The 25010-nt window shown below is 33.4% G+C and overlaps 2 protein-coding genes, 2 long non-coding RNA genes and 1 pseudogene across 6 annotated transcripts; 1 reads left to right on the top strand and 4 right to left on the bottom strand.

Moving 5' to 3' along the window:
- Positions 1 to 1487: 1487 nt before the first annotated feature.
- Positions 1488 to 4245, bottom strand: LOC142644622 (putative glycosyltransferase At5g03795). Of its 2 annotated transcripts, none has more exons than XM_075819201.1 (5): positions 3670 to 4245; positions 3279 to 3565; positions 2868 to 2983; positions 2135 to 2319; positions 1488 to 1707 (listed from the first exon to the last, which is right to left on the bottom strand). In XM_075819201.1, the coding sequence occupies exons 1-5, from the start codon at positions 4195 to 4197 to the stop codon at positions 1600 to 1602; spliced, it is 1224 nt and encodes a 407-aa protein (XP_075675316.1). In that variant the 5' UTR covers positions 4198 to 4245; the 3' UTR covers positions 1488 to 1599. The 2 variants fall into 2 exon arrangements, with proteins under 2 accessions (XP_075675316.1, XP_075675317.1); XM_075819202.1 differs by having other exon boundaries at positions 2868 to 2980.
- A 3944-nt stretch (positions 4246 to 8189) lies between these two features.
- On the bottom strand, positions 8190 to 10320 carry LOC142642655 (uncharacterized). 2 transcript variants are annotated; one of them, XR_012845700.1, is made up of 2 exons: positions 10143 to 10320; positions 8190 to 8710 (listed from the first exon to the last, which is right to left on the bottom strand). It is a non-coding gene; the product is annotated as an uncharacterized LOC142642655 (long non-coding RNA). The 2 variants fall into 2 exon arrangements; XR_012845701.1 differs by having other exon boundaries at positions 8190 to 8707.
- Positions 10321 to 12589: 2269 nt separating this feature from the next.
- On the bottom strand, positions 12590 to 14708 carry LOC142644118 (putative glycosyltransferase At5g25310). Its single transcript, XM_075818795.1, has 5 exons — positions 14451 to 14708; positions 14085 to 14347; positions 13492 to 13601; positions 13235 to 13368; positions 12590 to 12655 (listed from the first exon to the last, which is right to left on the bottom strand). The coding sequence occupies exons 1-5, from the start codon at positions 14706 to 14708 to the stop codon at positions 12590 to 12592; spliced, it is 831 nt and encodes a 276-aa protein (XP_075674910.1).
- Positions 14709 to 15657: 949 nt separating this feature from the next.
- On the top strand, positions 15658 to 18232 carry LOC142642826 (uncharacterized). The gene is made up of 2 exons (XR_012845742.1): positions 15658 to 16218; positions 17945 to 18232. It is a non-coding gene; the product is annotated as an uncharacterized LOC142642826 (long non-coding RNA).
- A 352-nt stretch (positions 18233 to 18584) lies between these two features.
- Positions 18585 to 22188, bottom strand: LOC142644117 (protein FAR1-RELATED SEQUENCE 5-like; annotated as a pseudogene).
- Between the last annotated feature and the right edge of the window lie 2822 nt (positions 22189 to 25010).

The raw sequence follows: 25010 nt of genomic DNA, 5'->3' as shown, positions 1-25010 counted from the left end.
CAATTTTTTATTTATTTTGTTATTATTGTTGATTAATGTTTTTTAGATAAATTTTACTTTTAATATCGTCTTTTAATTTTGCCCACTCTTGATTGAAATCATAACTCCGCCACTGCACATGGGCATCATCTTTATTGTAAGCACCGCCATACAGCCATCTTAACAGGAATGAACGAGACGGTAGCCGAGTGCAGCAGTAGAATAGTACTGTGAACGTTTTCAAATTATAACATCAATATTTCACTCGCATGCCACTCGGATTGTTGGTTCTATGCGAGAGTTGAGATGCTACTGTTATATTATCCAATAAGAAATATTAGAATTTCCTTTCTTTTATACATATATGTAATGTGTTAATAAGGTATGATTATTTGGTATATGATGCCTATTTTTGAGTGTGAGCTTTGAATGATTGATAGGTAGAGTTGGGACTGTAAATATCCTGTATTACTTTTTGTATTCTACTTTTATACTCCACAAATTACAAATTACCATATATTCATTTGACATTTCTTATAAAATAGGCGTAAATACACTAATAGACCATTTAGCAAACTTTTATTTTTTTCATCTTTGATTTGATGTTAGATGCGGTTTCGTGTTCTATGGCTAAAGTGTGTTCCTTGTTATTGAGTATTCACTTCATTTCTTGTATGAAAAATTCTAGGACTACAAGTAATTTTATATCCATTTTTACAACTATCCAATGTGATTGATGATGAGTAGCGGAAAAAAAATTATGAGTCCATATGAAAGTGACTGGCAATCTAGTGATAGTTTGCACATGGGATAATTGTGAAAATGTGTGTGAAATTGGTTGTGGTCTTAGAATAACTCTCTAATTGTGTTTGTCATCTTTGATTCTTTGGTACTTCTTTTCAAACACCAGCCTCTCTCTCTCTCTCTCTCTCTCTCTCTCTCTCTCTCTCTCTCTCTCTCTCTCTCTCTCTCTCTCTCTCTTTAATTATATATAGATAATGTCCTAGGATGGTCATCATTCATCAATAGAGCACCTAAGCATGCGGTTATTGGGAATTGCCTACTAACAAAAATTTAGGTAAGTTTTACTTGTGATTAATCAAACTATTAAAAACATTTTCATTCATTAGTGGAATTAATTTTGGAATAAATTGAAAAACGACTTATTTATGAAAAAAAATCCTTCACAGATAAACAAAAATATAATGAGATATCTATGAGAATGTTTTATGGGTTTTCTTAAATAAGATATCATTTAATATACTCATGAATGACTTTTTATATATCATATATTGCTGTCAATTCTTGAACCCCAAAAAAAAAAATAAAAAAAATCCCATCGAAAAAAAAAAAAATCATTTTGGTCTCAAGCACAATATATATATATATATATACCCTTGAAGTCAAATCATATTGATGCACAGTAGTTTTAAAACTTGCTTAAAGATGCTGAGCCACAAATCATTGTGCATTTGTACCTCTTGAAGTGTCTTAGCAGTTGGATCAACAAATCATGTGTCACTAATGAAAACATTTCATCAATGTTAACATTCTACAGGTAACAGAAATATTCATCTTTTGATGTGAGCATAAAGAATTTGAATGGCGAGAAACATGCAGTCAAGTAATGTTGAAAGATGAATATCTGCGTCGCCAGAGTTCGTACATAACCATATGAAAAGCATCAAATCTGACTGGAGGTGTATTCCATTTAAAGTGCTTTTGTACCTGATTCGCAAAGACGGAAATTTTAGAGGATAAGTCCGTTTGTAATCCTAGGTCTAAAACATTTCTAGGAGATTATATAATTTCTCACATTGATGTGAAGAGTTTTTTAGATTTAACTTTCTCAAGCTGTGAACACTAGGAATTCACATTACTTCAAGTTAGGATAATCTTGCATGTTATGATAATGAAATTGATAATGTAACATTTTCTTTTGGGAACAAAGATAATGCTGTAATGCATGACACTACATTCATGTTGATTGTAATTTAATTTATCTAGTTTCTTGTACCATAAACAAAATTTAATGACCAAGGAACCAACACTTCTAGAGCAACACATAATGTAAAATTTAAAATGAAGTAGATCAGATCAAGAAAGAAAATCAAGATGTTCTTTCGGTGGGGGAAGAAGTTAGAGCATTATTTACCTTGAGTAAATTGTTATGCAATTTGGTGAAGGTCTGATTGTCTATGTCCTTAACGGTGTACTGCTGATTGTCTATGTCCTTAACGATGTACTGTAGGAGGTCTCCATTCCTGGTGACTGTTACAGAAAATTTTGTCCAATCTAGAGTATCTTTGAATGGCAAATCTAGTTCGCTTAGCGAGACAACTGCAGAGTGGCACATAATGTAATTCAAAAAACAATAAGAAGAGAATCGTTTTGAAAATGATAAAAGAAAGAAAAAAAGAATCTGAGCTTTAAAAGAAGAAATCAAAAGGATAATAGATGTTGTAATCCCATCCAATGATCACTTCAAAACCAAAAGATATACCATAATGTGAAGAGAAAACTGAGCTTGCAAAAGGCTTGCATTGGGGATATAAGATGCATTAGAAACAAAAGACTCTTAGCTTTGTGAGATGCATATTTTATTAATCTTTAAAGCTATTCTAGGCCATTTCTTGAAAGTCACAGGCCATAAGTCAGGTTTTATTCACCTAGCTAAGGCTAGGAAACCTTAATGTATTGTATGCCTATTTGAGGAATATTCTGTATTTAAAAGCACAAGCTTTCTGCACTAGCAGTGGGATGTCCTATTGGAAGTTGGTAAGGCTTCAGGCACAGTCACACTCAGAGTCACACATAAGTCTTCACCATTGCAGTAAAAAAGAAAAGAAAAGAAAAAAAAGAAGATGCTTAGGGAAAGATGATTTTACCAGGAACACATCCGGCAAGGATCGATACTGCAATACAGGTGGTATAAAATTGGGATTTAAGGCACGGGCATAATTTCTTATTAAGTTCTGCATCATCCTCCGAATGAACAATTCTGCTATACACCAGCAATAAATTCTAAGAGGCAGCAATGTTTCCAACAACGAAATATATGAAACACATTCTTTGTGTGGAAAATTATAAAGCTACAAAGATTAAAAAAAATTGTACAACAAAAAAATGATTTAAGCGAAAATCATCCAAAGAATAAAAGTAAAATTCCAAAACATATCCCTTAAAAGAGTTCAAGACAAAAAAAAAAATATATATATATATATATATATATATCGAACTGCATGCTAATGTCCTAAGAAAATTCTAACAGCTTTATGAGAGTATTTTATGGAAGTTACCGGTTTCTGTTTGCAATGTCTTTTCCAGAAGGTGGATGATGACTGAATGGTTGAAGTTTTTGAGCTGGGAGGATAGTATCTTTGGATGATGTAAATTTTGAAGCAAACCGAGATGCACACACAACTTGAGTTGCATTCTCGAGTAATGGTAATCCATTGGCAGTAATCACACCAATGCCATGGCAATTCACAAAAAAGTGATCGTTTGGATTGAAATAATGGAATTTTGAGATTAAGCTCTGGACATATTTCTGGACTACAATGGCCATTTTCTGAAATGATATTCTCTGCATGCCACAAGATGCACACAAATTGATCTTATTCTTTGCAAGAATATAGATAAATCATAGCAACGAAATGATATTCCTAAATTATAGCTCATTGTTTATACCTTGCCCTGCATTCGGTAGGTGGAAATGGGGATAAATTTGAGGTGAGCCTCATGCGGAACAGTGGTCAGGAACTGACTCTCATTGAGATTCTTGAAGAAGAAGCCCTCATTCGAGTACTTCCCCATGAGCTTTCTTGGCGATTGGTAGTACATGTCAAAATCTTCATCTGGGTACATATAGATCTTGAACTCCCTCTCCATTTGCTCATATTCATGCAAGAATTCCTCTGAAATGTAAAGCTCATCATCTGACACAATATACATAGGAGGGTCTGTTCCATTATCTTTCTTGGAAGGTGCAGGTTGTGGGGTGGTGGAGAAGAAGCCTGAGGTGAAGCTTTGATATTGCCAGCGATATATGTAGACAAAAAGGCAGGTGGGCAAAATGACAAAGATTACTATGGCAACGAGAAACAAAACACAAACGAGTATCTTGGTGCGCGACTCTGAAGAGTTGTTGTGAGCCTGTGACTGTGACTGTGACTGCAATGGATTGTGACGAGTGTGGCGGTTTCTAATGTTTTCCATTGTTTCTTTCTTGGATGATTGATTTTCTTGGAGCGGAAAAACGGTTGAAATGGCTTGAATTTTAATGTTGGTGGATTAACATTACAAGTAAGCATTAAATGCTATCTTGTATGAATTGTCAAAGAAAACGGCAAGGAACAACACCAACTTGAATAGCCGAAATGTTTGACTCTATTGGCAATAAATGGATGCATACCTATGTTAGAAAGTATGGTTTGATCAACAAAGTCAAAGCTATGCAATTCAGCTTGTAAGCTTGTGTGAAGAAATACTACACTCATGCATTAAATGATGCAGGGATTGCTTGGCCACTATTGTTGACTTCCTTAACAATAGAAGTCTCTCGTGTGCTGAAACGGTTGGTATTTCGGCTGAAGTTTAGCTAGAGGTGGAGCAAATGAGAGCTATGCATGTGAGCTACGGAGATAGCAATTAGATGTGTGTGCACTAGAGGGTAGGAAGTTGGTGTCTTGCCACTTTTGTCTAAATACAATAGGGTGTTCTTTAGTTATTTGTGAGAGAACTAAGGGTATATTTGGAGTTTGGGTTTGTGAGAGAGTGTCTTCAAGTCATTGTTGTAATCTCCAAAGTTATAGTGAAAATTTATTCTGTCGCCTCCTGTGGATGTAGGCATATTACCAAACCACGTAAATTTCTTGTGTCATATTTTCTTCTCTCTTCTTTAACCTTGTATAAACAAATTATTTCACCAATTTTCACAATAACTGGTATCAAAGCTCCAGGTTGATTTATTCAATGGAGATCAATGCTTCTATTGCCAAGGTAGACGTAGTTATGTTCGACGAAACTGGTAACTTTGGTTTGTGGCAAAGAAGGGTGAAAGATCTGTTGGTACAACAAGGTTTGGTGAAGGCTTTGTACGGGAAAGCAAAGAAACTAGAGACGATGTCGGATGACAAATCGGAAGAACTCGATATGAAGGCGGTCAGTACAATTTGACTATGTCTGGCAGACAAGCTTATGAATGATGTCATGGATGACGCGTCTACTGCAGCTATATGGTTGAAGTTGGAGAGCCGGTATATGTCCAAGTCTCTCACAAATAAACTTAAATCTTAAGTGAAAACTGAATGAGCTTAAGATGGCAAAAGGTGCGGATTTGGCTCAATACGTCCACACGTTCAATAAAATTATCAGTGACTTGTTACGGATCAATATAAAATTCGATGATGAAAACAAGGTGATGATGCTTCTGTCCTCCCTCCCGAAATCCTACGAACACTTGGTTATAGCCCTGCTTTGGGGGAAAGAGACTCTGGGATTTGAAGAGATTTCAAGAGCCCTGTTGGATCACTACCAACAGAAGTAGAATTCGGGTGAAAGTTCTGGTGAAGGGTTTATGGTAAGAGGGAAGGAAAAAAGATAGAGATCACAGTTCTGCCAGGGGCAATAGCAGATCCAAATCCAAAAGCAAGACAGTGAAGTGCTATAAATGCCAAAAGAATGGGCATTTTAAGCGAGACTGTCCAGAGTGGAAAAGAGGCAAAGACAAAGACAAGGAAGGGTCATTAAGATTTGTAAATGTTGTGGCAGCAGATTCAGATTCAGATGGAGATATGCTTTTTGTTTCATGTAGTGCCAATAAGCTAATCGATTCTTGGATTCTGTATGTTCTTTCCACGTGACTCCTCACAAAGATTGATTCGACACTTATAAGTCAGTTAATTGTGGTTTTATTCAAATGGGCAATGATGCTACTTGCAAAGTTGTTGGAATAGGAACAATTAAGATAAAGATGTTCGATAATGTGGTGAGGACATTAGGAGAGGTACGACATGTTCTAGAGGTGAAAAAGAATTTAATTTCATTGGGAATCCTAGACTCTAATGGTTATTGCTATAAGTCTGAGAATGGGTTAATGAAAGTGTCAAAGGGCGCTATGGTTGTGATGAAGGGGCAAAAAGAAGAAGGTAATATCTACAAGCTATTCGGAAATACCATTGTAGGTGAAGCTATTGCAGTGACTGGATTTGAGCAGGATGATACACTCTTGTGGCATATGTGACAAGGGCATATGAGTGATCGTGGTATGAGGGAATTGTAGAAGAGAAATCTGTTTGCTGGAGTTAAGTCATGTAAATTAGATTTCTGCAAATACTGTGTCATGGGGAAGCAGTGTAGGATGCAATTCAAAACAGCCATGCACAAGACAAAGGGTATATTGGATTATCTACACTCTGATATTAGGGGGCCGATGCAAGTGGTCTCTAAAGGTGGACACTGGTACTTTGCCAAAAATGGTGTGTTGGTGCAACCTAGGAAGCGAGTAGGGTTTTTTGGATTTGTTAGTGGGAGCTAAAAAAGTCAAATTTTTCTCTATTAGTGTAAGTCATGATAAATGTTTGGTCTATAATGCAATCTTGACCGTTTAATAGGCCTCCCACCATGTCATCATTAATGACAATAGTACAATTCTCCTACTAATTTGGATTAGAGGAGTAAAAGAACTTAATCAACAAGCTTTAACACTTTTATTATCTCACACTTCCAGTATCCATAACCCATATTCACACTTTGGATTAGTTTGGTTAGGTGTTTTGGAAGATTTAAAATGCGTTTTCCAAAACGCTATTTTGTAACCACAACTCATAACTTTTTTATAAACGCTTATTTTAAACTCAAAAAACAAATTTTCAAACTCTTGGTGCTCATTATAATGACAAATACGGTCTTTCATCATCAAATCTCATTTCCTTTTACCATTTTTGCTTATAGGCTGAATTAAACCTTATACTTTCATTGGCAAAACATGGTTGATTTGATGCAAAAGGTTCTTCTTAAAATCTTTGTCCAATTCTTGGCTGAACCACTTGAATTCTTATGCTTTCATTGGCAAAACATGGTTGATTTGATGCAAAAGGTTTTTCTTTGAATTTCGGTCCATATCCTGGCTGAGCCACTTAAATTCCATGTAGTAAGCAAAGCTGATTTGATGCAAAAGGTTTTGCTTATGATTTGATGCAAAATGTTTTTCTTTTAAGTTTTTCATAGCTAACTAGTGCTTGAATTTGTAATTAACATATTAAAGGGGGTTAAAAACATTGAACATTTAGCTAACTACATATAAAAGCATAAATTTTTATTTTGACATACATAATGCATTTGATTTTTCTTTTTGTAGGAAATGAGTTGGAGCAACCTATCATTACAAAAGGTCTGAAGACAAGGGTACAAGTATTGTTCATAAAATCAAGTGCAAGCTTTATGCAAAGTTCCATGTACTAATTTTTGCTAATTTGTTATGAAGAAAAGGTTTTGAAGTATTCCATGACTGATTGAAGACAATGTATCTTGAAGTTAGCAACAATGAATTCACTAATTTTCAATTTAAGTAAAGATTGAGATTTGATGTATTCTAGCTTGTAGGACAACTTGGACAATTATTTGCAAAGTTTTTAGCAACTTTTTGGATAATGTTTGTAGTTGGCTTATGAAAATACTCAAATATGTTGGGTTTTATATGTGCATGTTTGAGTAGGTTTTAGTCAAACAGTGATCATATATGTGATATGTTATTAACATTATGAAAATATGTTTAATGAAGTTCTACTTTCTATTTAATTTCTTAGAAGTCTCATTTGAGGATGTTTGGGCCATTTTTAACTCTTTAATCCTTTAGCAATTTTTGCATTTCTCAATAAGGGTATTTCCATATCTTGAAGAGTAGTAGTATAAAAACTGAAAACATAGACATATATAGATACACTTTAACATAAATGGTCAAAGTTCTTGAATGATTGAAACTAGTATTTACTTGTGTTTGTGTTTAAAAATTATTCCCACTTATGCGTTGTTTTGAGGAAACCAAAAACTGAAGTCCAAAAGTTGAAGGAATATGTATCATTTACTTTAATATGAGTTCTCACTTCTTCGGGCATCACCAATAGTAAGGCAATTGTTTCAAGTTGAACAATTCCAATGTTGCATTACAATTAAAATTTGATCCAAGAGAGTAGTAGACAAGAAAAGAATTTGATCCAAATATGAACAAAATTTTATTAAAATGTACACTTTGATCACAACCATAATAATAATTCTATTGGAATACACTTTGATTACAATGTCATAATAACATGATAGTTTTGCAGTGTCTTTTGCTTCTTGACAATACATTCCCTCCACAGTCTGCAATTTTCAGTCATAGTTTGATCACTTTGACTTGTCTCATGTTATACAACTTGCCCCACCCTTTCCTGGAATGATATCTCTTCATTATGTAAGTTCTTTTGTTATCAAAGCTCTAGAATCCCAAGTTTTACGACACATGAAATGCAGTCACCTGATGATGATTCAAAATGTAGAATATCTTGCACTTTGACAGTCTATCCCCTCAAGTAATTGATGATATAAAATAATGCAAGATGTATATAAAGAATTGATGAAAGCTATAGGAAATATCCAAAAAATGTCAATCCTTCATATATTATTCACAGTGGATTTAAAACCACTTAAACTATCATGAAATTTCGTGCTCTAAAAATACCAAGCTCTGCTGCAAGAGAATCATTACTCATAGTGTTAGTAAGATGGCTTGAAAATGCCACAATACTAAATATGGATATGAGGAAAAACATGCAGGAAAGAATCATTATGAATGTCATTGGCATGAATAGACTGAGACAATGACAAGGATAAGTACTAGGCTATAACATATTCAGACAAACAGATGAAAATATTTATCATAAAAAAAATGATAAACAGCTTAGTGCAGCAGCTCATAGTGGAAGGTAACTTTGGAACAAAACAATTGGTGCTAGTAGTTTACTAAAAATGTTTTCCCTATAATATGACTAATTAATTGTAAATAATCATACTGATCCTTGCCCTGATTCAATGAGGTTGGAATACTAATTAGGATTTTTTTTTTATATATAAAAAAAATTGATAATTACACTACCATCCAATGGATTTTAAACCCACAAGTTCACAACCTCACCCTCCACCTTGCTCTTACATGGTGAGGAGATTCCTTTTAAGTTATAACTCATGGGTACCATAACTATGCTATCTTTATAGTCTTAGATCCCCTACATAAGTTAATGGTGCTATGCCACATCTTTGGTTACTTGTTGAATTCTGTATAGCCGTAGAGAACAAAATGTTCTCCCTTTAATGTATACCACATACAATATCTGCAAATCAAGAACATTGATTTCCTCAATTTCCAAACATATGCTTTCTACTAATCAAGCCATCCACTAATCAGATAGAAGGCTATTTGCTTTAATACCTCATTGCAAAACCATCTCCATCGTAAACATTAAATCAACCAACTAAATTCAAGGTATCAACTATCCTAACTATCAATACGGAGCTATCAATTTATTAATATTGTGCTAGATGCAAACAACTAAATGAAAAGCTAAGATAACATAGCAAATTAGAAAATGAGGCACACAAAGGGAAGAGTTTTTACCGAAGTATATGCATAAACACCAATGATACAGGCAAATCGTAATAGGTGCTTAAAAAAATCACTCATGCTTTTCATATATGTTGTCATTTTCATGTCTTTTATCTTAACTTATGCAAAGCATATGGAGCATTTTTCAATAATTAAATATTCACTCATCACAGTAGCTTTGCGTATGGTTTTCCTCTTTTTTTTTTTTTTTTTTTTCATCCTAGTCTCAAGAAACGTGGATGTGGTATCAAAATAACGCATAAATCCCATAGCTTTTAGAAAAGATTCTGATCAAAACACCCATATCTCACAAAGCTGAAACAACCATCAGCTTATTACAATCAATCCTGAAAGCTCAAAACCAACAACCAAAAATACCCACACATAAAAGAAGCCAAATTTAGCACCAATAAATCAATAAAAAAATAACAGTATCAAAGTTTTTTTCCCCTTCGTTTTTCCAGCAACCAAACAGAGCTTATCAATAAAAAAATGAGAGAGAGAGAAAAAAAAAACTTACGGCAATGGCTGAGCCAGCAGAGCAGTCTGACGATGTTGGGCTATGAGACGTGGCCCGTGTGACAATGATGGCTTGTCACAAGGGTCTTGGTGGCAGCGGCGTTGGCACAGTTGGGAGATGGGTTGGAGAAGAGAGAGATTTTGTAATTTTCTTATCAAATGGGTTTGCTGAGAGTAAATTTAATGGTTAACCACAGTTGAGTTTGCTTGAGTCAAGGGTTTTATTTTAAGTTGACGTGGCACTAATTTGCTAACATGGCGTTTCGGTATTGGCTGGCGTAAAAGTTGTCTTTTACGCCAGCTCCAGACGTAAGTTATTCTTATATATTAATGATGACATACAACCAGGTTGTCATTTTAATTAATCTCTTAAAATTATCTTCCATTTCGTTCCACAGAGTTGAAAATTTTTTGATCATTGTTTTCTTATTTTCACATCTACTTTGTTTAGACAATTGAATTGTTGACCTTACTGCAAAACCAAGGATGTGCATACCAATTCCCAATCTTAAATTTAACAAGATATTAGTATAAATTGTATAATAACAAAGAATAGAAAGAAATGCTTGTTTTTTGTTTTTGGGTGTTTTAAATGCAGAAGACATCATCTGCTTGAAAGTTTTTGCCAAAAGTGCTAGTTTTTGTTCTATCTCATGTTCATTTTCTTCCTTTAAAATTATACATCTCACTCCCCAAATTTTCCTTAAGTATAGAAACTCCACAAAGTGAAACACACACACACACACGGAATCAGAGAGGATGGAATCGGATGTAGATTAAATGGAAAGGAGAGAGAAGCAGAGAATTGAGAGAGCAGAGAGGAGAGAGAGGTGTAGATATGTGAGAATGAGGTCTTGCAAGAGTTTCCTTTCTTTTGCTTGACAAAATGCCCTCAGTATCACTGACATTGACATTATTAGCAATCTACCAGACTCTGTCCTCTGCCACATCCTCTCATTTCTACCAACCCAAGATGTTGTCTCCAACGAGCATTCCATCAAGCAGGTGGAGGCCTCTCTCGACTCTTGTCCCAAAATTTTAGCATTATGGATATAATGTCCGGAATGTATACTCTTGCTAGGCCATTTCCATTACCATAAAGTAACATTTTCTGCAATAGAACAGTTTCTTAATGGGATCGTTTAGAGAGTGGGAATGAAGGACATGCGGGAATATTCGAGGGAATATTATCATAGAAGGCTACTATTAGAAAGCTGTATAGGGAGTATTATCATAGGGTTTAGATTAAGGAAACTAGGAAATGCGTGCTTTCTAAACATGGAATAATAAAAATATTACAAATTTTACTTAAAAGAAAGCTTAAAAACTAGCCTAATGAGAAATGTGGTAAGTGTTGTTGTTTCAATAAAATAATATATAAATGTTGAAATAATTTTTGAATGGTGCTACATGTATTACATATATTACTACGTATTCTATGTAAAATGATATGTCAACTTCTAAAATACTCAATAAAATTTAATTAAGATATTTATTTATTTTGTTGTTGCTGTGACACCAATAATCATTGTTAGGCTTTTTTTATAAGATTTTTATAGTAAAATTGATAATACCTTTAATATTGTTCTTACTTTTTATTGTTTTTTTTTTTCATTGATGACACGTTATAAGATTTATGTAATATTAATAAAATTTATGTCCCTAACATTTCTCTTATGCCTTTAATAAATCTATCTATTTTTTATATATAAAATAAAGAGGCTGCACCGGGCACATTAACGCAAACAAATATAAGTTACACATTTTATAACATAAAACTTATAAATTAATATTTTATCAATGATCACAAAAAAATAATTAAAACATTTATTACTTAAGATGTTGGAGTCTACAATTACACTTATTGACTGTTACTTTATAAATGTGTTGTAAATTTTTTTTTTTTTTATATTAACTTTAGTATTCTATGACATTCGTAGACTTTGTTTTTGCTCAATAATACAACTTTGTAATTGATACAAAGGTAAAGCACTGTAATTATAGATAATCATGACTCAATTTGTCCCATTACTATAAATCATAGTTTAAACAAACATTTCAAAAGCCACACTTTATAATTTACAAGTGATTTGTTTACGTAATTCACTACTAATAGCTCCCTACGTGGATGAATTGTGATAAAAGTTGTAGAATAAAACTTTTTAACATATATACAAACAGCTATAGTTTCTATACGATCATAATGGAAATATTCTGTAAGTACCCCAAATGGTTCAGCAACGTAACATCATGTCAATTGTCAATCTTAACGTCTACAATTACAGAAATATTTATTTTTTGATGTGTTCAGTGTTCAGAAAGAGCTTGAGTGCTTTCTCAAAAAAAAAAAAAAAAAAGAAAAAAGGAAAAAAAAGAAAAGAAAGAACTTGAGTGGCGAGAAAAATGCAATCAAGTAAAATGAAGTCTGCGTGCATGCTGCCAAAGTTCTTATATGACCGTATGAAAAGCATCCAATCTCACTGGAGGTGAATTCCATTGAAAATGTTTTCGAATCTGATTCACAAAGAAAAGAAATTTTAGAAGATAAGTTAGTTTGTAATTTTAGGTTTGAAAATTTCTAGGAGAATATATCATTCCCCACACTGTCAGGAAGCATTTTTCTAATTTTGACTTTCAATCTTTGAACACAAGAAACTCACGTTACTTAAAAGTGACTATCATGCATGTTATGATTGTGTAATTGATCTAGTAGCCTTTTCCTTTTGGAAACAAATAAAAAAAACTAGTAACTTTACACTAAGTTACCAGGATGAGTGAATAAAGAAAAAGTAAAAGATCAATTAAGCTACTATGTACATATTAGCTTTCAAAACCCTAATGGCCATTAGGGAAGTATGAAAAAGATAAAGTCATAATGCATGTCTGGACATTAATTTTAATTGAATTTTCATTTATATTCTTTTGTCATTAAAAAAAAAAAGAATACAAATTCCAAAGCAACATAGCATAGCTATAAGATTTTAAGAAAAGAAAAAAAAAAAGTAATTTGAAGCACATAGTTATAGAAACCAAATCCAGACACCAGGACATAAAGTCTTTTTAATGGGCGAAGAAGTCAGGACATTTTTTTACCTCGAGTAAGTTGTTATGTAATTTGTTGAGCTTTTCACCATTTAAGTGTACGTCTTTAGTTCTTCCTATAATAGAAAATCTCGTCCAATCAAGAGTATCATTGAATGGCAAATCAAGGTTGAGGAACGAGACAACTGCAAAGTAACACACAAGCTTATAGAAAACAATTGCATTTTATGGTGAAAAAAAAAATACTACAAAAAAACTAGGAGAAGATTATATTACACAAAAAAGATTATAGGCTTATAGCACATTACCTGCGGGAACACATTCCTCAAGGATCGATTCTACCATACAGGCAGCACGAAATGGGGATAACTGGCATGAGCAGTAGTTCCTATCAAGTTCTGAATCTCTTACTACTTTCCTGTAATATATATACACCATTAACTTTAACAATAAAATTCAAAGAGGCAGCAACTTTCCTAGAACAAAATATGAAACATATTCTTTGTGTATAGATGGTTATAGAATGGTACAAAGATATGTAGTAGGACAAAAATTGTTTAAGGTGTATGATCTATGCAATATCAACCAAAGAAACAAAGTAAAATACCAAAACAAAGCCCCTAAAAGAGTTCAAGACCAAGCAACAGCTAACTACATATCGATTGTATTGGAATCAGGTGCAAGTGGTGCATTTTAGACACATAGCATGGGACAAGAAATGAAAATTATAGAGTTTTTTATAATTTTTAATAATCAATTAGCATATTAAGGTAAAAAATTCACAATGACCCTGACGTCTTTCAAAGAAATTTTTCTATTGATATATAAATGCTTTAGAAAAAAGAAAAAAAATTTCCTATTCACAAAGGAAAAAAGATTGTCTTTATTGGATGGAAGTTACCTGGTTGTTGTGGACGGTTCAAGATCTTGAGCTGGGATGATGATATCCTTTAATGGGTTAAATTCCAATGCATCAAGAGAGGTACACACAACTTGAATTGCATTCTTCATCAATGGCAATCCTTTTGTAGCCATCACACCAATTTCATGGCAATTTATGAAAAAATGATCTGCACCTTGGCTTTTATTCCAATATGGGTTTTCCGTGATTAAGCTCTGGAAATAATTCTGGACTACAATGGCCATTTCCTCAATCGATGTTCCCTGCACGCATTATCAAATTGGCTTTGTTATTGGACAAAAATAAAGAATAGCAATCAAGAACAAAATGATATGTTGTTCCTTGAAAGAATATATGTAGATATACCATGTTGTGCATTTGGTGGGTGCGAATGGGGATAAAGAAGAGGTGAGCTTCTTGAGCAATAGTGGTGCGGAACTGGCTATCTTTGATGTTCTTGAAGAAGTAGCCTTCGCTTCCATTCTGGTAGTACTTGTTGAGAACTTCATCTTCTGGGTACATATACACCTTGAATATCCTTTCCATTTGATAGTAATTCGTAGTAAAATTCTCTGAGTAGTAAGGATTTCCCTTCTGTTTAACTGGCTTGTAATTGCTCTCCATTATTTCAGGGTAATGCTTAGATAAATAACCCACAAAACGCGAGTGAACAATGCTGTAGAGACTGTCACTGCCACGGAATGAATGGTCCCCTGCGATGATCAAGAAGAAGAAAAGGTAAACAAGTATCACTATAAAACACGTCCATTGTATTTTATTGATCGGTTTAGGGAGATATTGGACATATTGGTGTGGCTCTGTATTGGGTGAAGGGTTTTGTGACAGTGGCTTTGAAAGTCTGCGATTTTTACGAATTCTATAAGCCTTGGACATGGTTGAGTTTTCTTGCTTTCTTTCTTGGATGATGGATTTTCTCTTGGTTTCTTGGGAAGGAAGAGAGAAAGGTGGTTAAGTTCGTTAATGAGAGCGGGTCAAGTCAATTTGGCTATATACATGCAATCTCGACCGTTCACATTTTACCCTTGGAGTACTCAGATCCCATTTTAATTTCTTTTTTTTTTTACCCATTTTATTTTTTCAGCTCATAATTGTACGAGTTCGAGTAGCGCAATTTTACGTGATAGAGATAACATGCATGGGGATTACGTGGCTTTTGCGAGTGGTTTGTTGGTTGATTGTTATGAAAACTGTATAGCTATGGCCTATGGGCTATATTCAATTGCCGTTTGCCTATCATACTTTTGTATCATTATCTTACCCTTTATATTGCAACAAATTTCTGGGACAGAACAATAAATAGATGCTGTTATCACTTTGAATTCTAGTAACTGCTACTAGAAATTAGAGACTCAATACAGATGATGTATCATCGGAGAAAGTATATAGTGTTTCAGGGATTCCACATCAGCACTTAGTTGGTGTTTCTAGGCCCAATAAAAAAGTGACATCTGTCTAAAAGAAACAGATCAGCATACTACACCCTTATACACCTGAAAAGACAAAAATACCCCTGAAAATTTTGAAGCCCCGCCTTTAACACCCTCTTCCCCCTTCTTCAGCAAAATCAAAACCCTCTCTCCAGTCTCCATTTCTGCTTTTTCTCACCGCACCACCATATTCTCTCTCTCTCAACTCCAAAGCTCCACAGCCACTGCCTAGCGTTGCCACTGAAATTTTTTTCTAATACTCGCCCTCTCTTGCTTTTCCCCTTTTCGCAAAATCAAAAAAATTTCATCTCTTTCTCTATCCGTTTCTCTCGGCACCACTAGAGCACACCAGCACCTCCATGACTCCATCTTCTCTCTCTCAAGTCTCAACTCCAAACCTTGACAACCGCTGCCTAGCATCGTCGCTGGAGACCGACCTTTGTCTCATCAGAAAAACGCCCAAAACTGTCTCTCTTTCTCGTTGTTTCCAACCACCGACGCCAGAAGTTTTCTTGCCACTTCTAACACCTGAATTTGCAAAGAGAACCAGTACAATCAACTTCTTCTTCAAGAACCCAGTTCACTTGAGTTCTCAAGGACAACGGTCAAAAGCACGATTCCCATCCAAGCTCTCGACCCTCAAAGAGATGAAGAAACAGAGAAACCAAACATCAATGACAAAACCGGTGCTTTCACATCCCATGTCGCTCTCTTTCTCTTGTATAATTTTCCCATACATGTCAAATTTGCCATTTTTCTTTTGTGGGTAACTTTATATTTGGCCAAAATGTCTTTTTTCGCATAGTCCATAATTTTACTAAATTTTTTGTGAATTTTAAGAATAATTCTTGCATAATATTATGCTACTTATAATGGGTTTGTGACATATTTCTACAAATTTGAGGTATTACAGCAGAATGATATGTGTTAAGGTCACCATGTTTGTTCGGGTACATTGTAGCTAATGATTTGGATATCAAGAAACACTTGTATTCCATAGTCAGTTCTACCATTTTTGTTAGCAAATTCCTGAATTAGAGAAGATATGAACTTTAGGTAGATGCATGTCTTTTGAGTTTAAGTCCAGTTAAAGAGCATGTGTAGACATAAAATGTGGCCCAACTTGTGATGCGTTTAGCTTTTATTTGGATATCTATCTTGCTTTTGTTAAGATTATTGATGAAAATTAGCTATAACCTGTTCTACATTGTCCAAAATTTTTTTAAAACACTGGTTATCTATGTTTATTGCTTCCTCTATTGGATGATAGGATAAGTGCTAATCTGATGGAATTGTTAAATACAGTGGTGAGTACCTTTTTCCCCCAATCAAGTTCAACTTCACCCATCATGTCCCTTCACTTGTCTTAACCAGTGTTGATAAACTTTCTTCATCATCCACAGTTCACATGAATGAGTTATGTCTTGAAGTTGTAACTTATTTGGTGAGGCTGCTTTGAAATTAGGGAAAAGTGATTCCAAAAGGTCTAGCATCATCATTGGTTCTCTTTGTGTATATTTACTGCCTTGGTATACTATATGAGTATAGCATGAGACTGAATAAACTTTGCTGTTCTGATTATTTACTTGTCCAGGTTAGCCATGAAAGCAGGGCAATTAGCTACTAGTTTACATTGAAAGGATTCTTTTAAAGTATTGTTTTCTATATTCCTTATGAATAAAAAAATAGTTTAGATTTTGAGTTTATTTTTAATCAGTCTATTGGTTGGGTGCGTTTGTCTAGCTTTCCTTTTTATATCGTACACTGAGTAGATGTAAACTGGCAATGCCTGTCCGCTATAATATGCCATGTTATTTTTTTTTCAATGTTTTTACAACATAATACAAGATTAACATGTAGATGGATGAATGGGAAATTTTTTTATTGATTAGACATATACTATTTGTGATTGTAAAATTCCATGTCTGTTTAGATGTGAAATTTTTAGACATATACTTACATTCGTTTCACTTATTCTTTCAGCCATGATTTTCTATAATACCAACATATTTTCTTCTGAAATTCAATTGAGAAGATAAATGTTTAGACCATTTTTCTTAGTTTATTCTATTGTATCTTCTGCACTTGAATAATGGCTCAAACTATTTACAATGTTTTATAAGCAAAAAGTTCAGTTAATGATCCTTGTATCCTAACTCTAACATGATATCCAGGTTTTCCATCGTTGAGTTTTTTTACTTCTGCACTCTTCAAGATATCACACAGTTTGTATTCTCACATATTAGTTTGCTATTTTTTATGTTTCTTAGCACATTGCTTGCTTTGTCTTTTTCTTTGTACTTTTTCATCATAATGGCAGAGGAGTTTTATTTACCTATCCAAAAAAAAAATCTGGTATTGTTGTTGGCTATACTAATTATTAAATTTTTGTTTCTTGTTGGATTATTGTAGGGGGTTGTCAACTATGTAAGATTTTTCACTAAAGCGATGAAGATGTCAAATATGAAGCAATAGGATAAATTGAAGCTCTGAAGTATCAATCAATGATGGATAATTACAAAATAGTTGTGAAGCAGCTGAAGTAGGCATCAATAGGGTCTTGGCTATTTTTTGTAGTTTGTTTTGGTGTGTTTATGTATGCTGGCAAAACAAAAGCACCTATATGTTGTTACCTTGATGTAACTTTTTGAATATTGATGCCAATAATAGTGATGTATTATAAAATTTATCTTTATGTTAGCTTTTGGTTCAATGAAAATTTATTTTTATGTAAGCTTTTGATTCAATGAAAATTCACCTTTATATAATCATTGGGTACCAAAGACAAACAACACCATTGATTAAGGAAGTTGCATTTTATATAATCTAAATTATAGGTATTACAGCAAACAACAACACAATATATAATCTAAATTCCAGAATTGTGTCCAGGAAAAAAAATCTTGCTCAAGCTTTGATAGAATAAGTATTTCAATTTGCAATGACATATTTTCAAGTTTGACAAAATAGGTATTCCCATAAGAGTTTCCGTGCTATTGATGTAGCAACATGGTAATGTTGCAGGTACATAATCCAAAGCTGCAGAATTATATTAAAGACGAACAAAAGAAAAAAAAAATCCAGAAATATTTGCAGGTACATACACTATATCACCTAAAGCTCCAAAATTATCACCACTAAATGTATGTGGATTACATAAAACAGCAGCAACTCCAGCACTTGTAGCAGCAGCACTTGTAGCAGCAACCCTTGCTTCTCCATCCCTTGTAGTAGCAGTGGTGTCAACAACCTTCACACACAAAATGAACCTGCCATGCTTCTAAAAGTCTTCTTGTAAACACAACCCTGGAAACATAAAAACAATCCCCTTCTCTCCCCCTGTAAGAAATCTTTAAAAAAAAATAGTCTGGTTCCTATGTTTACAAATCCCATATAAATATATCATCTAATCAACATTTTTTAGGTATAACAACATATTTCCATTCACTATATTATCAAAATAACAAAAAAAAAAGAAAAGTCTAGCACCAAAATATTGTCATTCACTATATCATTCCCTTAACTGGAATAATATAACACCTGCAACAATCTAGCATTGCAATTCCACCACCATGCACATATAGAAACTAATATATAAGAACAAAAAGTACTCTTGCATTAAAAACTTTTATCATTTGCATATAATTAGTCTTTAGCTAGAAGTTACTCAAACATATACAAAATCTATCATGTTCGAGTACCTTCATTCGTTACAAAAGCTTTACAAAATGACAGCTATAATTAGTGTTTGGCTATGCAATCACTTGTCCTAATTTTCAGCTATGTTATCTATAAAATTTTCAAGTCAAATATACTATCCAAGAGGTTCCTCCACTGCAATAATGACCAAAATGCTGTCCAAAAAACTGTCCAAAGATGCTGTCCATGAGCTGTGCAGTATATTGTCCAAAATACTATCCAAAAGAGTTTTTCTTCATACTTCAGAAATTTTTAGTAGGGCCCTAAAAAAAAGAGAACAATATTAGGGTAAAAAAAAAAAAAACAAAAGCACATATTAAAGGTTCTCCCCCTCTAACATAAAAAGTTTAAGGTTATAGAATGTACTTGATTCAAGTGTGACATTGAAGTACTTTCTTGAAACATTCTTGTAGAGTTAATCATGGGATAAGCAACAAACATTTCTGGGGGAAAGAATGATGTTTGAACATCTTCTATATAAAATAAAAACAGTAACAAATGATTAAGCTCAACAAGCAAAAATAAGAAAAATAAAAATTGAAATATTAGTCTTGTACTTACTATGTACCATACTATCTTGAAGCGTTGTTGTAGAGCTAACCACATGATTAACAATAGACATCTCCGGGGGAAGAAATGATGATTGAACATTTTCTTTAAAAAAAAAATAAAAAAAAAATAAAAAAAAAAAGAAGAAGAAGAGAAAGTAAGAACATACAGTTAAACTTAACAAGCAAAAAATAAGAAAAAGAAAGCTTGAGTGCTAGTTTTGTACTTACCATGTACCATAGAAATAGCTTTTGGAGCTTTTGAAGTGGTTGCATCTTTCACTTTCTTTTTTCTTTGCTTCTTTTCCAGTTGACTTTTTATTCTAAAATTGGTTATCCCTTTCTTTCTCACATGTGGCGGATCAAGGATTGGTCTCTTACCATCTAAGCAAGGTTGCACATCATCATCATATATGTGATCTTGAGGACATTTTTTACCAATATCTTCCATCTTATTTGTATCTCCTGAACTCTTTTCAAGCTTGCATAATAGCTCACTTAGACTATCCATTGCTATTTTGGTCCCATGATCACTCAATGCAGCCATATCACAACATTTATACCACAAAAGACTTAAGTTGTTCATACGTAATACATGAGTAGATTTCTCATTTGATTTAAATGAATCGATAGAACAACACAACCTTTTCTTGGCATCTTTTGTCCATCTACTTGATATGTATTTGTCGGGTATATTATTCACATTATTCACAAGAAAAACCCTTAAAGCATGGCAACATAACAACCCTAAAGTCTCAAATAATTTGCAATCACAACAAATACTTAATTCAGCCCACTTAAAATGCACAATATGAATCCTTTTACTCTCCCCACTACTTAGTGAATATGTAAAGTTATCCTCACTATGATTAGTTTCAACACAATTCAATCCCATACCTGAATCAAACTCTTCTTCAAACATTCCAAACAAAGCAAGAGTATAAACTTTAGCAGCATGACTTAAAATGCCCCCATGCTTATGAACTTTCCCAGGTGCACCATTCTTACAACGAAAATCTTCATTTATTTCATCTTGTCGCATTTGTGCTGCCTTTTCCTCATAAAATTTAATAACTTCAATAAGAGACATAGATGTTTTCATAATTTGATGAAAAACACTATTTGTACTCTCACTTCTTTGGGTAGACTTCATCTTTGCAGAAAAGAAATCGAGATTGAAAGTTGGGCACCACTTTTCTCGAATTTGGTATAACCTATTCAGCCATGTATTGTCCTTTAAATTATGCATCTCAATCATTTTGCTCCAAGTTGACTCAAACTCCGTTTCATTTGAACACCCACCATATAAGCAATGATTAAATCTTTGATTGAAATCTGGAACACCATAGATTCCAACAAGATTTTTTTGAGCATTTTTACTAATGTGCCATAAACACAATCGATGATGAGACTCACTGAAAACCATATTAATAGCATTTGCCATTGCTTGGTCTTGATCTGTAAAAATAGATTTTGGTTGTCGCCCTCCCATTGCAGTCAAAAAAGTCTCAAACAACCAAATAAATGACTGAGTTGTCTCATTTGATAAAAAAGCACAACCAAACAAAACATTGTTCCAATGATGATTGATTCCCACAAATGGTGCACAGATTAAGTTGTACTTATTGGTTCGATAAGTGGTGTCAAATATAACAAATCCCTAAAAGAGTCATAATCTAATTTTGATCTACCATCTCTCCAAAAGAAATTTGCAATTCTATTATCTTGGTCTACTTGCACCGAATAAAAAAACATTGGATCTTCACTTTGTTTTTCTTTGAAATGATTAATAATACTTTGCCCATCACCAGCTTCCATAATTTCTTTTCTTTTTGTTTGCACAAAATTATGACAATCTCGCCTAGAGAACCCAACATTATTTGCACCACCAAGTTCTTTTGACAAAAATGAGTAAGACTTTGTTGCTTTTATACCTGAACTAACCATTGTGCTAATTATATTCCCATGAGCAGGTAGCACTTTCCTTCCTGATCTCAAGTTACATCTTTCTTTTGGAGTTGCAAATTCATGATTGTGTGTGTTATTAAAGTGTGAAACACTCCAAATATCATTTTTTACATCAAACCGGATCCTAGCACGACAACTCGTTCTTACATCTAAATTATGATACTTTTTAACATTAGAAGGGTCTTCAAACTCTTTAAAACCTTGTTTTGAACACACAAATTCTCGTTGCCTAATAACACCATTATACTCTCGTTTAACTGCTTTTCAAATGCTAAATCCCCTTTTTAAAGCATACTGATTATAAAGGTTATATGCTTCTTCTTCAGACCTCACTTGCATTCCAATTTTAATTTCATCACATTCACCCAAAGTTACATTTTCAAAACTTGCCCTTTTATCATTGTCCCCAACAGCAACAAAATCATTTTTTGAAAAATCCATGACTAGTCGAACCTAATCATGGAAAAAAAGATATATTGAATAAACATCATGAAAAGATGACTATAAATATACATAAATCACCGTAAAGTCATAAAAAAGAATTGCTACCAGCCACCCACTAGTCCTCAGCCATAAACACATTGAAATTCCAGTTGGCTTTATACCAATTATCAAATATCATAATTTTTCATAATAAATCAACCAAAGACTTAAACTAAAAAAATGACAAAAAGATAGATTAAATACCTCAGAGGAGACTTTTAGGACGAAATTATTTATTAAAATCAATTCTTTCAGCAAAAACAACAGAACAAAAGCATTGCATCCATCCCTGCACCATGAAAAAAAAAAACCATTACAAGGAATGAAAAAAATTGTGAAAATTCCAAGTAAGCCAACACATATTGCAAACTTAAATGCATCTAAAAGAAATCATCTTTAACATGAATAGCTGAAAAAGAAAGAAAGAAAATCTAACAAATAAATAATACCTGAAAATTAAGCACAACCATCAAATACATTAAATCAACTAATAAACAAAGAAATAAGCTTTATTTCTCTGCTTATAAAACTACATCATACTAACCACTTTTAATCTAATCCAAAAGAACAATTTTTTGAAAAAAAACAAAACCTTTTACTGTATTATTAGTGTATCCATCCTCACTAAGCATTTTAGTAAACAGTACAAGTTTCCTTTTTACAAAAGAATGTATATGTCAATTTTTTTTTTTTTTTTTAATCAGGACATGTATGTAAACAGAAAATTCAGAAAATAAAATGAAAAAGAGTGAGGAGAAACCTTCTTGCAAAGTCAGATTTGAAAGCGGCAAGAAAACTTTCGGCGTTGTGGTTGGAAACAACGGAGAGACAATTTCAGGCGTTTTCCGATGAGACCGATGATGATCGGCGATGCTAGGTAGCGGCTGTCAAGGTTTGGAGTTGATAGAGGGAAGATGGAGGTGTTGGTGACTGGTGTGCTACGGTGGTGCGAGAGAAACAGAGAGAGAGGGCATTTTTCGACGAGACAAAGGTCGGTCTCGTCGGAACTGATGATGACCGGCGATACTAGGCAGCGACTGTCAAGGTTTGGAGTTGAGAGAGGGAAGATGGAGGTGATAGTGAGTGGTGACTGAAGTGGTACAGTGCGGCGAGAGAAACAGAGAGAGAGTGAGAGAGAAAGATGAAATTTTATGTTTTGGAGAAGGGGAAAAGGAAGAGTGGCGGGATGGGGGGAAAATTAGAGGGCATTTCTGTCTTTTTGTTTAATGTAACCTGAGTTGCTGAGGTGTATAAGGTTTAGACAGATGTCACTTTTTTATTGGGCCTAGAAACACCAACTAAGTGCTGATGTGGAATCCCTGAAACACTATATACTTTCTCATCGAGCCTTTGTTTACTTTAGAATTGTCCAATATTTATTACCTCTTCTTTTTGCCTTTTTATTTTTTATTTTATAGTGTTCATTAATTAGTAGTTGTAGTTAGTTATTATCATAAATCCCAAAAAAAATAAAACTGTCACATAATAAGACACCATGAAGAAGACACGTTGAGGTAAATTTGATAGTTTAATTTTTTAAGCTCTAGGCTCAATGTATTTATTAAGGAATTTCCACTTAACTTTCAATTTTTTTTTTTTCAATTCTTTAGATAGCCATGTCAACTATACCCCAACCTCGTATCTTGTATGCAAAGCTTAAAAGAAGGTACAAAGTATGGTTTACTTTAGTGGCGGCTCTAAGTATATTTTTTTAAGTGGTTATTAAATGTCTTAAATTAAAAAAATTTAATAAAAATAAAACATGAATATGTTGACTTCACAAGAAAAAAAAGTGCAAATATATAAATTTCAGGATTAAATCAATGCATACTCCACTAATTTTTTTTTTATAGGGAAATTATGGCTAAGAGGTTGAAAAAAAACCTCTTTGTAAATATACTATTTTTATTTCATCTTGATCATTAATATAAAAAATCGAAACATTTTCTTATAGTCTAGGATCTAAAAGAAGATTATTCAAATCAATACGAATTTGTTTAGAAGATAAATCTTGCAATATAAGTGATTTCTTTAACCCTTGTTAATTTAAAATTCAAAATTTTTTTAAGGTAAATATATAAAATAAAAAAAATCAGGTGAGTGTGGTTCCTAGGACATAGACTTTGCACCAAACCCTGCTTGCACAAGGCTTCATTCTAGCATATCAATTTAATTTTTTAATTTCTTCTTAGTTTAAGTGACTGTCCCAAGAGGTTCATAAAGGGGATGCCTCACTAATTGATGTAGGACACGGTTTGATATTTAAATTTTGTAATTTTGTAATTATAGTATTTTTATGTAATTTTTGTTATTTTAAGTTTATGTTATTTATTTCCTTCTTTTTAGGCGTTTTTAATGCTGTTTAGTTAAATTAGGGTTTTATATGCTTTCGTAACTGACTTAGGATTTCCTAGCCGCCTTAGAGTTTTTAGCCACCCTAGAGACTTTTGTCAAATTCTTTTTCTAGTGGATTCTGATTATCTCCTTGTAAATTCAGGGAAACCCCTCGTAGATTTGAGATTTACTACCAGAAACTAACAGTTTAGTTTTTGTTCCATCAAAGAGAACATCGTATGTGTTTTCTTTAGGCTTCTGCAACATCAATTGGTATCAAAGTCTTGACATATCCTGGTCTGATGGCTAACCAGTGAGACGATGACCACTAGAACAACGATGGCAGCAACAACATCGACATCGACAACACAGTCCTCACTAAGGCTAAGTTCCTCGAGCTTCGTGAAGAGACTTGTGATGAGAATCAACAATTTTGTGAAAATAGT

This window comes from Castanea sativa, chromosome 7 (genome assembly GCF_040712315.1).
Source record: "Castanea sativa cultivar Marrone di Chiusa Pesio chromosome 7, ASM4071231v1".
NCBI lineage: Eukaryota > Viridiplantae > Streptophyta > Magnoliopsida > Fagales > Fagaceae > Castanea > Castanea sativa.
The sequence above is the reverse complement of the archived record's forward strand: the minus strand, read 5'-3'. Positions and strand labels throughout refer to the sequence as shown.

Excerpts from the sequence above, each read along its gene's own strand:
- LOC142644622 (XM_075819201.1), bottom strand. The coding sequence starts at position 4,197 with ATGGAAAACATTAGAAACCGCCACACTCGTCACAATCCATTGCAGTCA. Across the intron at positions 3,566-3,669 it reads CCTACCGAATGCAGGGCAAG|AGAATATCATTTCAGAAAAT; the intron begins GTATAAACAATG and ends TGTGGCATGCAG. Across the intron at positions 1,708-2,134 it reads TGCATAACAATTTACTCAAG|GTACAAAAGCACTTTAAATG; the intron begins GTAAATAATGCT and ends TTTGCGAATCAG.
- LOC142644118 (XM_075818795.1), bottom strand. The coding sequence starts at position 14,708 with ATGGAGAGCAATTACAAGCCAGTTAAACAGAAGGGAAATCCTTACTAC. Across the intron at positions 14,348-14,450 it reads CCCACCAAATGCACAACATG|GGAACATCGATTGAGGAAAT; the intron begins GTATATCTACAT and ends TAATGCGTGCAG. Across the intron at positions 12,656-13,234 it reads TACATAACAACTTACTCGAG|ATTCGAAAACATTTTCAATG; the intron begins GTAAAAAAATGT and ends TTTGTGAATCAG.